The sequence below is a fragment of the Ascidia mentula genome, chromosome 6 (genome assembly GCF_947561715.1).
Source record: "Ascidia mentula chromosome 6, kaAscMent1.1, whole genome shotgun sequence".
Classification (NCBI taxonomy): domain Eukaryota; kingdom Metazoa; phylum Chordata; class Ascidiacea; order Phlebobranchia; family Ascidiidae; genus Ascidia; species Ascidia mentula.
Genome location: NC_138571.1, coordinates 13,007,335 through 13,021,435, shown reverse-complemented (window position 1 = coordinate 13,021,435; position 14,101 = coordinate 13,007,335). Strand labels below are relative to the sequence as shown.

Genomic DNA, 14,101 nt, shown 5'->3' with positions numbered 1-14,101 from the left:
AAACGACTTTTTTACGCGCGTATGCTCATACGGACTGAAACGGATCCTATGGACAGCCACCTCCGTTCCAAACCTGACCACGCGTTGTCGCGAAAGATTTATGTAGATGTGTGAATTGTGTAAGCTGCGCAAAGATTTATATCTTAACTTTAATTGCGAAAGTGTGTCGGGAGGAAAGCTGGAGATCCACTGTTTTACCTATCAGGTTTCATCAGTGCAGCTTGGTGACTATAATGACGATCTTGCTCGCCAAATGGTCAGTTAAAAACTTGATTCAATTGCTCATATATTGTTTGGCTGCTCTGTTCAAAAACAATATTTTCAGTCGGTAACTCATGGGGCGTAAGGACAAATATTGTCCAAAATGGGAAAAAAGTGACTGCTGTTGGAAAAGGTACAAACAGCAAAATAAAACTCTTGTGGGGTTGCCACGGCAACTTTCCAGTAACAAATTTCGAAATGAGGAAAGATAAACCTCAATTCGCGTATAAGCCCACTTTAATGATTCCGTTTTCTGCCATATTCACATAAATATATTGCGGCATATTTTTATAAATTTTTAACAACAAACCGAACTAATTTGATTCGATGATATGAATACTGAAGTTGCCGTTTACAAGTACTTCTTTTTTGCAGAAAGTTGTTCCACAAGGTTTATCATGGGGTATATTCGAGACAGAATCGGAAGAGCTGTGTGCATGTGGTTTTGTTTCAGATGGTATGAAAATCGTAGTCCCTGACGACTTTGGATTGGATGAAAGTACTCCAGCACTGAATAAATTAGCCAAGGTAAAGTTAAACCTCTATATCGAACATTACATCGTGGTAAAGATGTTTACTATTAGGACTGACGCAAGAATGTCTTTAGGAATTGCGTTCTTGGGCGTCCAGGGGGTTGGGGGCATGGGAGGGCATTTGCTCCTCCTCAACTGCAAAATAAAAAAGTAACGTATTGTTTTCAGGGCGGGATGTTGGAAACACAATAGAAAACATAAAAAAAGTATTTTTGGCATCCTTGATTTTGTTTCGGCTGACGCTCATGCATATGTTCTGCTTTTGGAAGATTTTTTTCATTTAGAAAAACACAGCAACAAAACAACTTGTGTGTGTTTATAATCATATTTTTTACATGGGAGGTTCTTGTTTCCAACCTTTGCAACCACTTCAAACAAATTTAATTGACCAATACTGAACTGAGTTATCTAATATATGACAAATACACAGTTTGATGTCTTTATGGAGAAAGAAGTGCCACAAATTGTTCAGAATCAACGATACCGTCTTTTGGAAATTTGCATTGTCCTTCCTCAGTATCAGAGATTGGGATTTGCCACCGCATTAGTGGAGAGGTATATTTCTCATAACTTACTGTTCGCTGGTTAATGATGATTTTTTTGTAAATTTAATGTTTGTAAGGTTAGTTGGGTTAAGGCTAAAAGGTGTGAACGATGTCCGCTCGTTTACCACCGTAAAAACAAACAGTTTGGATAAAAGACGATCAGTCAAATATAGATTTTCAAAATAGTTTCAACCTCGGTTAATTTGAATTTAATATATTCAGCAATTCTAAATTGCGCTGCAAGAAATTTGTAAACTTTCTTTCGAATGATTTATCCGTCATGCTGACGCCCTCATGGATATTATGGCTTTGGAAAAAGTTACAGCCATGTTCTTTCCATCCTCTCATTGCCTCATTAGGTTTTACATTAAGCAATAGTAAACCGTTGTTACAGAAGCGAAGAAATGGCTATTGAAGATAATTGCACGATGTTGGTGTTGGTTGCAAACTCTGACAAATCAAGACCAGGAGCAAAAAAATGGGGTTTCAAATTTTACAACGAGGTTTTGTACAAAGATTATGAAGATCCTGTGAGCGGTGAACGAATTTTCAAGAATATTGCAGCTTCGCGCAATGTTCTCGGTTATAAACAACTACCAGTGAAGCACAAATTATAACAGATCTACGTGGATTGTCGACCACCAATTGACCTTCAAAGCAAAATGCACCGTTCCATGTTAAAATTTGCAATTAAGGAACTAAATAATTGTGAAACTATTGAGTGGGATTTGATGTATAAAAGGAAATAAGAAATTTACTGGAGAATAAATTATTTGTGGTCACTTGTAACTATTATTTTTCAAAGAGATAAAGTGACTGTCGTTGCAATTAGCACAAATGCTTGTGCAACCAGGAATCTCAATGCCGCTAGAGTTCAGGTTTACGATGTGATAATATGAAGTGAGACAGAATAAATCGTTGCGAACTGCATTCCTGGTATATATTATTGTTATTGACATTCACAGTGCAGCCCACGAGTTGCTACGCAAGTTTTAATTTGGCCCATGGAGAAATTTGATTTGAAACCCCTCGCATAAATTCTTGTTTTCATTTCCGTGCCATCGACCACAAAAGTTTTCGTTCACTTAAACAACCAATATCACACACATAAGTGCAAGAGAATAACAAATTGTAAACGGAAGTTGTTTGCGAGAGCCTGAAACAGGCATACTCATTGTGGTTTACGAATGATTTTGGTTTTATAGGAACGCTGTAATTATCTCGTCTATCAATCATGTTTATTAATCAGCCAATTGGTTACGTAGACACAAAATAACGTCACATTTAAAAATGCCAAGACAACAATTGACAAACATAATATAAATTGTTACTGATGCTGCCAGGCATATTTGTTGCTTAATACTGCTCTTCTGGCAAACTTTATTGTATTTACGTTTCTCGACGAAATCGTCCACTGTGGTAGACTTAGATACTTCCTCCTGATGAAGGCTGTTGCATAATAGCCGAAACGTCGAGAAACGTAAATACAATAAAGTTTGCCAGAAGAGCAGTATTAAGCAACAAACATAATATATTTTGTTACTGTTATCATCCTATGCTTATTTACGCCTCAAGTGGCTTGCTTTGAGTGTGATCAATATCAAAAGTCATCGAAGACAGACTTGGCAGTTTATTATACGTTTATAACAAAATGACTGCAATATCACAATGGTAAATATTACTTTCCGGCTTACGTTTAAATAAATGGTAGCCTGTTGTCATTTTACATTTCAGAACATATCAAGTATTCGTGACGCAAACTAATATGATTATTCCGAGCAACCGGGACCAGACGAAGTTTTACTGCAACCACCGGCGAGTGAAAGATGTTGGTCACCTTCGTGTCCGTATCGCTGTTGCCTTGGAAATCCTGAAGTGTTTAATAAAACAAGTGTTTTCAGACAGTACCAGCTTAAAGACAAAACTTAATAAAACTAGAAAACTGTAATATCAGTTAGAACTATAGTGATTAATCAACATCATAGGAAAGAATCCTACCTCAGCTTTGTTCCCTGAAAAATTTGTCACTGTTTTCCAGTCACTGTCGAAAGGACCCATATATTTAATCTGGTACTGTGTAAGCCATTCACCTGGAGTAGAACCGTTGATTCCCTGCGTTACGACACCGGTTACTTTAGTCGCTCTGTCCAAATCAACTTGGATCCATTGTATGATGGCTTCTAAGTTGCTATAACATGATCAAAGATACGGTTAACCCTTCTCCCTATTTACATACTGGTTGCAATAGACCAGGGGTGCACAACCTTTTTACTATTGCCGGCCGCAACACACACAATACTGTGTGCTAACGGCCGCCACTGAATATACTGCTTTTTCAACGATATACTACTGATAATTACGACAAGTTGACGTGAGCAATATAAGAAAGGAATGGAAATGATTCCATACCTGAAAAATGTGCACTATTTATTATTTACATTTGCCAAAAATTACGTATATTACAATGTAATGAAATGTCGAATTATTCAATGACTGCCTTGTTCTTGCACGCTACGTTCACGTCTCCATCATAAAATAATCCACTTCCCATTTGGGATTAAACGCCCTTTTCTCTTGTTTTAACAACGTTTTACGTTTCAGCGACATGACTGAGCGATTCCACTGATTAGCTTTTCGACAACTGTACATGCGTACATAACAATTCACCGATATACTATTGATGTTTTATGACGTCACCATCCATATTGTTGCGCTTTGTCTCGGTTGCGGTGGCTGCACCAGTTACTACTCGCTACAGCGAACGAATGTGTATGACGCGGAAATGGAAATGGGCCTAATTAAAAGCTTAACTCTTGAGACCGCTAGAAAAACAAGTTTCAGAAGCAACGACGGCCGCCAATGCTTATATTTTGATATAAATGTGCAAGGCCGCAAAAAATAGCGTCCGCGGCCGCATGCGGCCGTACGGCCGCAGGTTGTGCACCGCTGCAATAGACCATGCCCCGCTATGTAAGCGTGGTCTATTGGGTGTGCTCAGTCGTCCGAAACGCGGTTCATGTCCTCTTAAACTGCTTGAAGCTGTTATGGCGTGATTCGACACTTTTCCAGACTTCCCAGCGTTCTTGGTAATATTTAAGAGTTTATATCGCGTAACAATGCGACTACTTATGCATTTATTTTCAACACTCTTACCGATGTTTCCTGTCGTTGCCATGGTTAATGTTGATCCAGTAAGCAATTTTTATCTTTACAAGTTGCTTACAACTCCGGGTTAGGTCTTTCAGCGACAAAAAAAGCACTTTATACTTGTAAGCGATACAACAGTTAATTTTACTCCAGTAAAGCTAACTTATTTATTTGTATATGATACCAAAGGTCACCAACCTATCCTCGAAAAAACATGGCATTATATCCTAGGCAAAGCAAATCAGCAGTTAGTAACAGCAGTCCCGTCAAAAAAACCTTACAAGGAAGTAACTTGGTTTAACTGCAGAGATATAAACGATACAGGTCTTATATAATGCGCAGCTGTATGTATGTCATCATTTATGAGCTTCCTCTAAAGTGAGTTTCCTTTGCAATTGGTTTGAATTATGGCAGAATAACAATAACGATCACAAGTCCTTCATCTAACATTGTCATTTGCCTCAGGAAGAAGCAACATGGGCGAATGACGTGAAAACAAGTTGGGCTTTCCGAATTTTCTACAAGTCCATGCAGGCTTTGTAGGTAAGTGGCCATGGCCAGGTGTAGAAAATCGGGCTTCTCGAAGAACGCAATTGATGCAAATATTGCAGAGGCACGAAATTGGACACAACGCTTTCGTAATGCCACCGCAAAGGGCAAAGTCTCAATGATTGCTTGGGGTACCGCCTTTCTCAAGTGCTTAAACTAACACATAAAAAGAAACAATTGAAAAACCATGCAAGAAGTATTTACAAACGACCGCCATCTTTGGGAAATATTCTGGCCAATTGCCGGCAACTGGAATTGCAAACAGACTGCTGCAGTAGGCCCGTGGGGAGTTACTCTTGCAGATGGTGCGCAATGTGCAGACACCATGGTAACCATAAATCTATGGTTGTTGAATGGAAAACATTGACGACGAAAACAGGTAAAGAATACAAACTAACGCAACATCCAACCAGTGCAAGTTATGACATTTACGTTGCAACACCTGTAATGAAAAGTACGTTGGTCAGACAAAATAGAAAAATTTAGTCTGGTTTGGATTTTCCAAAACCCTTCTCATGGCATGATCACTGCGGATTTAGGATAAAGGCTAATAATTGGTGAAAAGTACTTCTTTACAGTACCTTTAAACCAACCTTTGTACTTCTTAAATTCTTACAATTTAAATTGCAGCAGCACTTATGAGGAATGACTTGTTCTTAAGTCAACTTTTAAACTCTGCGGTTCTTTTATGGATATGACAATAATATAAGAAATATCATTTCCATTTCCGAAGGACTGTTTTCCATCAATGTCATAATTTGTACGACAGCAATGTTTAACACAGAACGGTATTTTTTTTTTTTTGGGGGTCGATAGGTGGTTGCAAGAATACACGTTGCTCTATTATAGTTTGTGCTTCACTGGTAGTTGTTTATAGCAGAAAACAGCGCTTATATACGAAGCTGCAATATTCTGGAAAATTCGTTCACCGCTCACTGGATCTTCATAATCCTTGTACGTAACCTCACTGTAAAAGTTAAACCCGCACTTTTGGTGAAGGTTCAGCATAGTCTCGCCAGTGGTTGCAACCAGCACCAACATCGTGCAATTGTCTTCAATAGCCATTTTCTCGATTCTGTAAAAACATGTTGTTATTGCCTAATGTAAAACCTAATGACTCAACAAGACGATGGCAAAATTGTAGGGCTGTAATTTTGCCACGGCTCTCCTAATACCTAAGACAACGTTGGACATATATGATGTTTTATTACTATTAACCATTAATTGGATGACACGGAACGGTGGAAAGAAAAGAAAATAATCCCATTTGTGGTATTTTAGTTGACTGAAACTTCTGCGTTGAAGTACAATGACCAATCCCGGGCGGTCCTAAGTAAAAAAACACAATCAGGGAAATGCGTAGCACGACTAGAAAACAGTATATAGCCCCTGTATTTCACCAAAATCGATAAAAATATATGGGGCTGATTGGGACAAAACGGTCAAATGTGTAGAAAATGTGAACCGACAAATTTCTTAGCAGGCCAACATGATAAACTCTATTTGCGTCCGACATCTACAGATAGTAGGGTTCTGGTAATTGCTTTTTGAAATACTTTTTGGTATTTGTTTTCTGAATTACGTTACTTTTTGGTAAAAGTTTTTCGAATTAATTTTTAATAATTGTTTTCTGAAATATAACTTAGACATCAAATATTTAGTTTAAAAAAAATAAAACGAACAGTTAGTTATTAGAACATACCTTTCCGTTATTGCACTGGCGAATCCCATGCTATGATGCTGGGGAAGAACCATGCAAGTTTCGAAGAGGCGGAATCGTTGATTCTGAACAATTTGTGGCACTTCCTTTTCCATGAAGGCATCAAACTGTGCAGTTTTGACATAGAGAAGTTGATTCAGTTCAGAATTGATTAAATAAATTTTGTGGTTGTACAGATTGGAACAAGAATTTCTTTTGTCTCCAAATACGAATCTTGTTGTGAGATCACGTAGAATTTGGACTGACGGAGTTGGCTAACTCATTTTATTTATTGCATTTTGTTAAATCACGGAATTGTAATGTCGCTATAATCATTGCCTAGTTTTTGTTCTTCAAGAATGCAAGCCCCAAGGAATTTTTTTGCGTTAGCTGTGATAGTAAACATCTTTACCACGATGTAATGTTTGATATGGAGCGTTTAACTTTACCGTGGCCAATTTATTAAGTGCTGGTTACTTTCATCCAATCCAAGGTCGTCGGGAGCTATGATTTTCATCCTGACAGAAACAAAAAGACACGCACACAGCTCATCCGATTCTGTCTCGAATAGACCCAATGATAGGGCAGATGTATTGCAAAATAAAATTCAAATTTCCTATGCAACATCTTCGTTACATTTACCAAAGATTAAAGCAAGTCATGTTGGAATCATCGTCACGGATGTCATTAACTTTCTATCTGTCTGTCACATTTTTTTTTACTATGAAATGTTCGGTTCCCGAAAGCTCCGCAATCGTGGTGTTCGTCAGAACTGTTTTTAACAATCAATTTGTCCGTCACGTTTGAATAAGAACCAACCAAATTATTTCTGCCACGAATCATACCCGACGCTGCATAACAGATTGGTGGGTGTGCAAATTTTGTGCAGCTGAATATCAGTTGTACACACATTGTGTTCTAGTTTTTATTGAGAAACCGCCCCAGTTCCGGCGTGTTGGTGTCGCGACCCGATGGTTGACTTGTATGGAACACAATTGTGTGTTGTGTTTCATGAGATGGATGACGATCTGTGTAACATTTTGAACCTCTTTGCAAGTAATTTTGCGTGAAAAACAAGGGAAATACTATGTGACCTGTGTAGTTACCGAACCAACTAAAAGACTGTTTGTGACACATTATAATGTTGCAGTGTTCAAACAACCCGACTCACAGAGTTCATTTCAGCGACCCAAAATCCTTGCGTCGGCGAGAGACGTATCGTCTCCTGCTCATGGATTCACTGCACAAACAAACTTCTTGTAAACCTTGTTTCCTTGTAACATTGGTGCTCAATATTTGGTGGAAAGATGTCGAAAGAAATGTTTTTCCATGTTTGGCACAGCTTGAAGTTCGGTGCCCGTGCTATTTTTTGTGGTGTTTCTAATCGGCAGTACCTACATTGAGTTGCAATTTCAATTTTTCCGGTGCGTTGCTGTCGCTTCCTCCTTTATGTTCTATATTGGACACAGTTGTGTGTTGTGAAGGTCTGGGAGAAGTTTTGAAGCGCGTTTGCAAGTCATTTGCATTGAGACATAACGGAACTGCTGAATTCGCACGAATTCGGATCGCAGAACAGATTAGTGAGTGTGCAAATTTTGTGCAGCTTAATATTAGTTGTACACACATTGTGTTCTAGATTTTATTGAGAAACCGCCCCAGTTCCGGTGTGTTGGTGTCGCGACCCGATGGTTGACTTGTATGGAACACAATTGTGTGTTGTGTTTCATGAGATGGATGACAATATATGTGACATTTTGAACCTCTTTGCAAGCAATTTTGCGCGAAAAACAAGGGAAAATACTGTGTGACCTGTGTAGTTACCGAACCAACTAAAAGACTGTTTGTGACACATTATAATGTTGCAGTGTTCAAACTACCCGACTCACAGTGTTCAGTTCAGCGACCCAAAATCCTTGCGTCGGCGAGAGACGTATCGTCTCCTGCTCATGGATTCACTGCACAAACAACCTTTTTGTAAACCTTGTTTCCTTGTAACATTGGTGCTCAATATTTGGTGGAAAGATGTCGAAAGAAATGTTTTTCCATGTTTGGCACAGCTTAAAGTTCGGTGCCCGTGCAATTTTTGTGGTGTTTCTAATCGGCAGTACCTACATTGAGTTGCAATTTCAATTTTTCCGGTGCGTTGCTCTCGCGTCCATCCATTATGTCCTATATTGGACACAGTTGTGTGTTGTGAAGGTCAAGAAGAAGTTTTGAAACGCGTTTGCACGTCAATTGCATTGAAACATAACGGAACTGCTGAATTCGCACGAAATCGGATCGCAGAACAGATTGGTGGGTGTGCAAATTTGGTGCAGCTTTAATATCAGTTGTACACACATTGTGTTCTAGTTTTTATTGAGAAGCCGCCCCAGTTCCGGCGTGTTGGTGTCGCGACCCGATGGTTGACTTGTATGGAACACAATTGTGTGTTGTGTTTCATGAGCTGGATGACAATATATGTGACATTTTGAACCTCTTTGCAAGCAATTTTGCGTGAAAAACAAGGGAAATAATATGTGATCTGCGTAGTTACCGAATCAACTAAAAGACTGTTTGTAACACGGTATATAATGCAGTGTCCAAACTACCAGACTCACAGATATCAGTTCAGCGACCCAAAATCCTTGCGATGGCGAGAGACATGTTTCGTCTCCTGCGCAAGGATTCACTGCACAAACAACTGTTTGTAAACCTTGTTTCTGTGTAAAATTGGTGCTCAATTTTTGGTGGAGAGATGTCGAGTGGACAACTTTTGTGTAGCTTGCTATCAGTTGTACATTTGATTTGATTTGATTTGATTTTTGATTTGATTTTGTATCCTTAGAATTCGTTTTTAGTTGTAGCGTAGATAGATTCTAGACTTCTTGAAGTCATGTCGAAGTATTACTTGCAAGCTTTACAATTCCTGCTATTTTATGGGCAATATCCAAGTGAATGCAATTCGATGATAGGTAAGCTGTGTTTTTAAATTAACCGATTAAACAGAACTTTTCAAAAAGTTTAGCATTTTAATCTGTTACTTTTTTTGCAATGACGCAGCATCGTGTGCCACAATGTTGTCAGATTTAAATCACTCAATTTCAAAAGTAATCTGCCCACCGAACTGCAGGAAAAAATATTCGGATTTATGTGGAAGTGATGATTACGCAAAAGGTCCTCTTTGTCTAGCTGCAATACATGCAGGACTGATGGATAGTAAGTTTATCAAAAATAGTTGTCATTTCATTTACGCCACCTGATGAAGGTTGTACGGATTTTCTTTGATATAAGATGATACCAAATTTCATTTACATAGATGATGGAGGCTACTTTGAAATATATAAAAATGACCCAATACATGAATATAAAGGAATAACCAGGAACGGAGTGACGAGCGAATCTTGTTCGTTTGCAGGACCCTCTTATACATTTGAAAGTATGTGCATCGGGTAGCGGTTAAGTTTAAAAAATATTTAATGTTGTCATTACTATCAATTCAGTGAAATGCAGCACGAAAGGAAATACCGAGTTTTCTGTAACTGATGTATTTTGTCCATCTGGTTGTTCGACCAACTACGTTTGTGGGACAAATTCGTACAACATAAATTCATCCGTTTGTGCCTCTGCCATTCACTCTGGAATTTTGACGCGTAGGTTTTCGTATTCAACACGTTGTGGTTTGTTTGCATTAACAATAAATATCTCAGAGATTGGAGGTTATGTGACGGTTTATTTAAGAAACGGAAGACGCTCATTTAGTGGTTCGACCAACGGTGGTGTTACCAGTCAATCCTGTGGGTCATCAAATCAATATTTTTCGTTCAATCGTAAGTGAACAAAGCACTGCAAACGTGAAACATATCACGAGCCAAACAAAACTTGCTCACTAATTAATATCTCAGATGAAGATTGTTCGCGAACTTGTTCAAACAACGGTGAATGTTTGTCCGGAGTTAATGATCAGCATTGTTCTTGCAAAAGTGGATGGATCGGGCCGGATTGTGAAATAGGTGAGAAATTGGCGCACGGTCCATATTGATGGTTATATTTTGTTATGACATAGTAATTTCTGCTCAACTCCCAAAGACACCGTAACACTTATCTGTACTCACAAACAAAAAACAGATAAAATTGTTTTCTTCAAAAATTACGATGGTCCTTCCATAATGATAAATTCTCATTTTATATTTAGCGGTCGTTGACGGCTGTGCTGTAACTTTCGAACAAATTGCCGTTTTATGCGATAATCACGACCCGTGTTCACCAGACTTCCTTTTACAATATTACACACTGAAGAAGTTCAAAAATGTAAAAGTTGCAGATACGTCTCCAGGCGCTGTTTAGTTTATATTCCATGAATCTTATGTTGAGATGCAAATAAATGCGAAAAAGTTCTGTTATTAGGATGCAACTTACACAAACAATGTTTATCTTTGAACAAAAGCAACGCATTACTGAATAAAATAATCCATCACCAACACCAAAATTATCGATTTAACATTAATACGATATTACATTTTAAATAGAATGTCATTGATTTATACTAACAAGTTTCACGGTGTTCGAAACACAGGCAGTTTTTCATCTTGCAAGGACGCATTGCAACATGGTGTTACCAAGAGCGGAGTCTACAATTTGACGTCCCCTCGGCCTTACCAAGGATATTGCGACATGGAAACAGACGGTAGTGGTTGGCTGGTTAGTTTATGTCTGCAAAGCAAACAAATATCTCACGGATATGGCACTGGAACTCAATCATTTTCTTGTTATTGCCAAATATTTAACAGGAGTTAACTTTTAATTGAAAGAACGGGGTTTAAAGTTATGAAAAAGGGTTAATGGCACCGAAGCTGCAAAAATACGTTTTTTTAAATCGATTTGTATAAAAAGCTTGTCGGGAAAAAGTTGCTGATCAAGCTAAGCTGTAACGCTTTGGCAGCAAAGTGGGTAAATAATGTTGATACGATAGCTGATCGCCATGCAAAAACCTAGTAAAGGTTAATCCTGCCTGTAATACGGTTCATGAAACGTTTCCACAGTCGTCTGTTGTAATAGTGGAGATCCCCTACGCACATGTGAAGGTTACATGGCAAGTTGTGCGCTTGCTCACCAGAGTATTTCACCACAATGTGGACCTTTGGTAGAGCGTTGGGCCGTGTTTGCCAAGAGCTTGATTTTTCAAATCTCTCGCAGACTTGACGGAAAAAAGTGGCTGATCCAGCTAGACTCCAATGTCTTGGCTGCTAGGCCTGTAAATATTTGTTACTACTGCAAATGTACCTTACCAATTATATTGCGACACAATAAATAAAGGCGGTTAGCCGATGGAAATATTAAACAAAAACGCGCTTACTGACAAAACAAAACGTTAATTGGTTTTGATTTTCATTTTCAGGTTGTACAGAAAAGATTTAATGGTTCAATTGATTTCTATCGGGACTGGAGAGAGTATGAAAAGGGATTTGGTTCCTTGACTGGAGAGTTTTGGTTAGGTATTGCGACATGAGCATCATCCACATTAAAATCAATTGTTTCTTTTAATTATTTAGATTTTGCAAACTCCTAATTTGGTTTCGTTCTTTAGCGCCTTTAGCGGTAGTTTCATACACGAACAATGGTAGATAGGCTTGTGTGTTAGTATTTTATCGTCGTCACGATTGTGATATTTTGGGCTGCGCATTAGTGCAAGCAAAGCTACTCATTTTCAAACACCAACAACATTTGCAAAAACATAAACAAATAACACTTAACGATTGTTGATTTATTAAGGCTTGGAGTTGATGCACGAACTTACAAACTGGAAACGTCAAGAGCTTCGCGTTGACCTGCAAAATTTCGATAACACAACGTATTATGCAAAGTACAGGTAACTACATGCGTGTGTTGAATGCCAAGTTTTTGAGTTCCTATTTGTACCATCTTGACAGCAACTTCGGCATCGGTTCATCAGGGGAGAATTACCGTTTGACTGTTGGTGGGTACACTGGTGACGCAGGTAAGTGAGCAAACATGTTTAAATAAATTAGCTTAACACTAAGGAGGTTTAATAGATTCTCCAACTCAAAGGCGCACAACCATTTTATTAATATCAGCCGCACCACACATACCAGCCCAGTTAATTTTACCAACAGTCGCCAGTGAGTCCAAACTGATAATTTTGCGTTTATTTATGCTTAAAAGTGCAATAAAAGTGAAATTTTACATTTAACAATATTTCTTACGTAAAAATAAAAGATTTTATTCTGTTTTATAACAAAGACTTACCAATTCAATAAGCCAAACATCCAAGCAAACCTGTGAAGTTTTTAACAATACACAGCCGACATACAAATTTTCTATAAAGCATGTGTACGGCCGCAGGTTGTGCACCCCTGCTCTATCGTGGGTGAGTTACAAACCTCATTTAAGGATGCGTTCTAAAACATTTTATACTATCCTGTCGCGTGCCTCCTGACAAGATTTTTTCCTTATCTGGTGACCGTTCACATCCTACAAAAAACTGCGAGGTCTTTTTCAAGGCTTGTGTTGGTCAAATAAAAAAATATTTTACGCGTGCCATTTTCAAATTCATTACGTGCTAAATTTGAATCGTATGCCCTTTTTTATGCAAGACTTTTCCATAGCAGTCCGCGTACTTTTTTTTAAATATACAAGCCAATCACTTGTGTGGCGGTTGATCAACATTTTTATATCATTTGTAAAAATCGCTCGCCGCCAAAATCGAAAGTTTAAAATAAATCGATAAAAATGTCTCCAAGAACTAAAATTCCAATTATACGAAGTCTCAATGCGCAGTGATAAAATTTTGGAATTCAAAAATAATGTGTTTCGCAATTATATGTGTTATTTGCCCTTTAGTCTATGTTACTTACAAAATGCGTGAAACTTATATATATTAACATACACTGCTTTCATTTGTATGTCAGGTGATTGGCTGGTTAACATCTAAACCGCAAACTAAACTGTTAAAAAAAAATTATACTAATAGGTGATTGGTTGGATTATCACGATCAGATGCAATTCTCCACATACAACCAAGATCACGATCCATACTTTAGCGGAAACTGTGCTGTTAGTGCTCATGGAGCATGGTGGTATAAGAGTTGTCATCAATCCAACCTGAACGGAAGGTATTACAAGGATGAGTCAAGATCATACGATTCGAACCGTTGGCTTGCGGTATCACGTGAACGTTCGGAAATGAAAATAAGACCTGTGATGTAATAAAGGACAAAACAAATCAATGGAATTATTTGTTTGATTTAAAAAAAAATAATGCGAAATCATCGAAATTAATGGAAACGTTTTTTCGTTATTCTTACGCTTATTACCACCACGATTGCATCGAATTTACAAGTGTTTTGCTTGATGCTGTAAATATTTTG

The 14,101-nt window shown here is 38.1% G+C and overlaps 2 protein-coding genes across 4 annotated transcripts in view; both read left to right on the top strand.

Annotated features, from left to right (window-relative positions):
• LOC145906848 (coagulation factor XIII B chain-like) overlaps nt 1-14,101 on the top strand; it is an 81,219-nt gene that overhangs the window by 33,750 nt on the left and 33,368 nt on the right. The window lies entirely within an intron of this gene.
• The window catches only part of LOC145906131 (uncharacterized), a 34,476-nt gene that overhangs the window by 761 nt on the left and 19,614 nt on the right, over nt 1-14,101 (top strand). The window contains exons 2-4 of one of the 2 annotated variants that reach the window (XM_082993542.1): nt 637-789; nt 1,225-1,349; nt 1,734-2,073. In XM_082993542.1, coding sequence (XP_082849668.1) covers nt 637-789; nt 1,225-1,349; nt 1,734-1,956 — 501 coding nt within the window. In that variant the 3' untranslated portion in view covers nt 1,957-2,073. Of the gene's footprint in view, nt 1-636; nt 790-1,224; nt 1,350-1,733; nt 2,074-14,101 lie in introns of those variants that run through there. The other variant, XM_082993541.1, reaches the window with a different exon arrangement.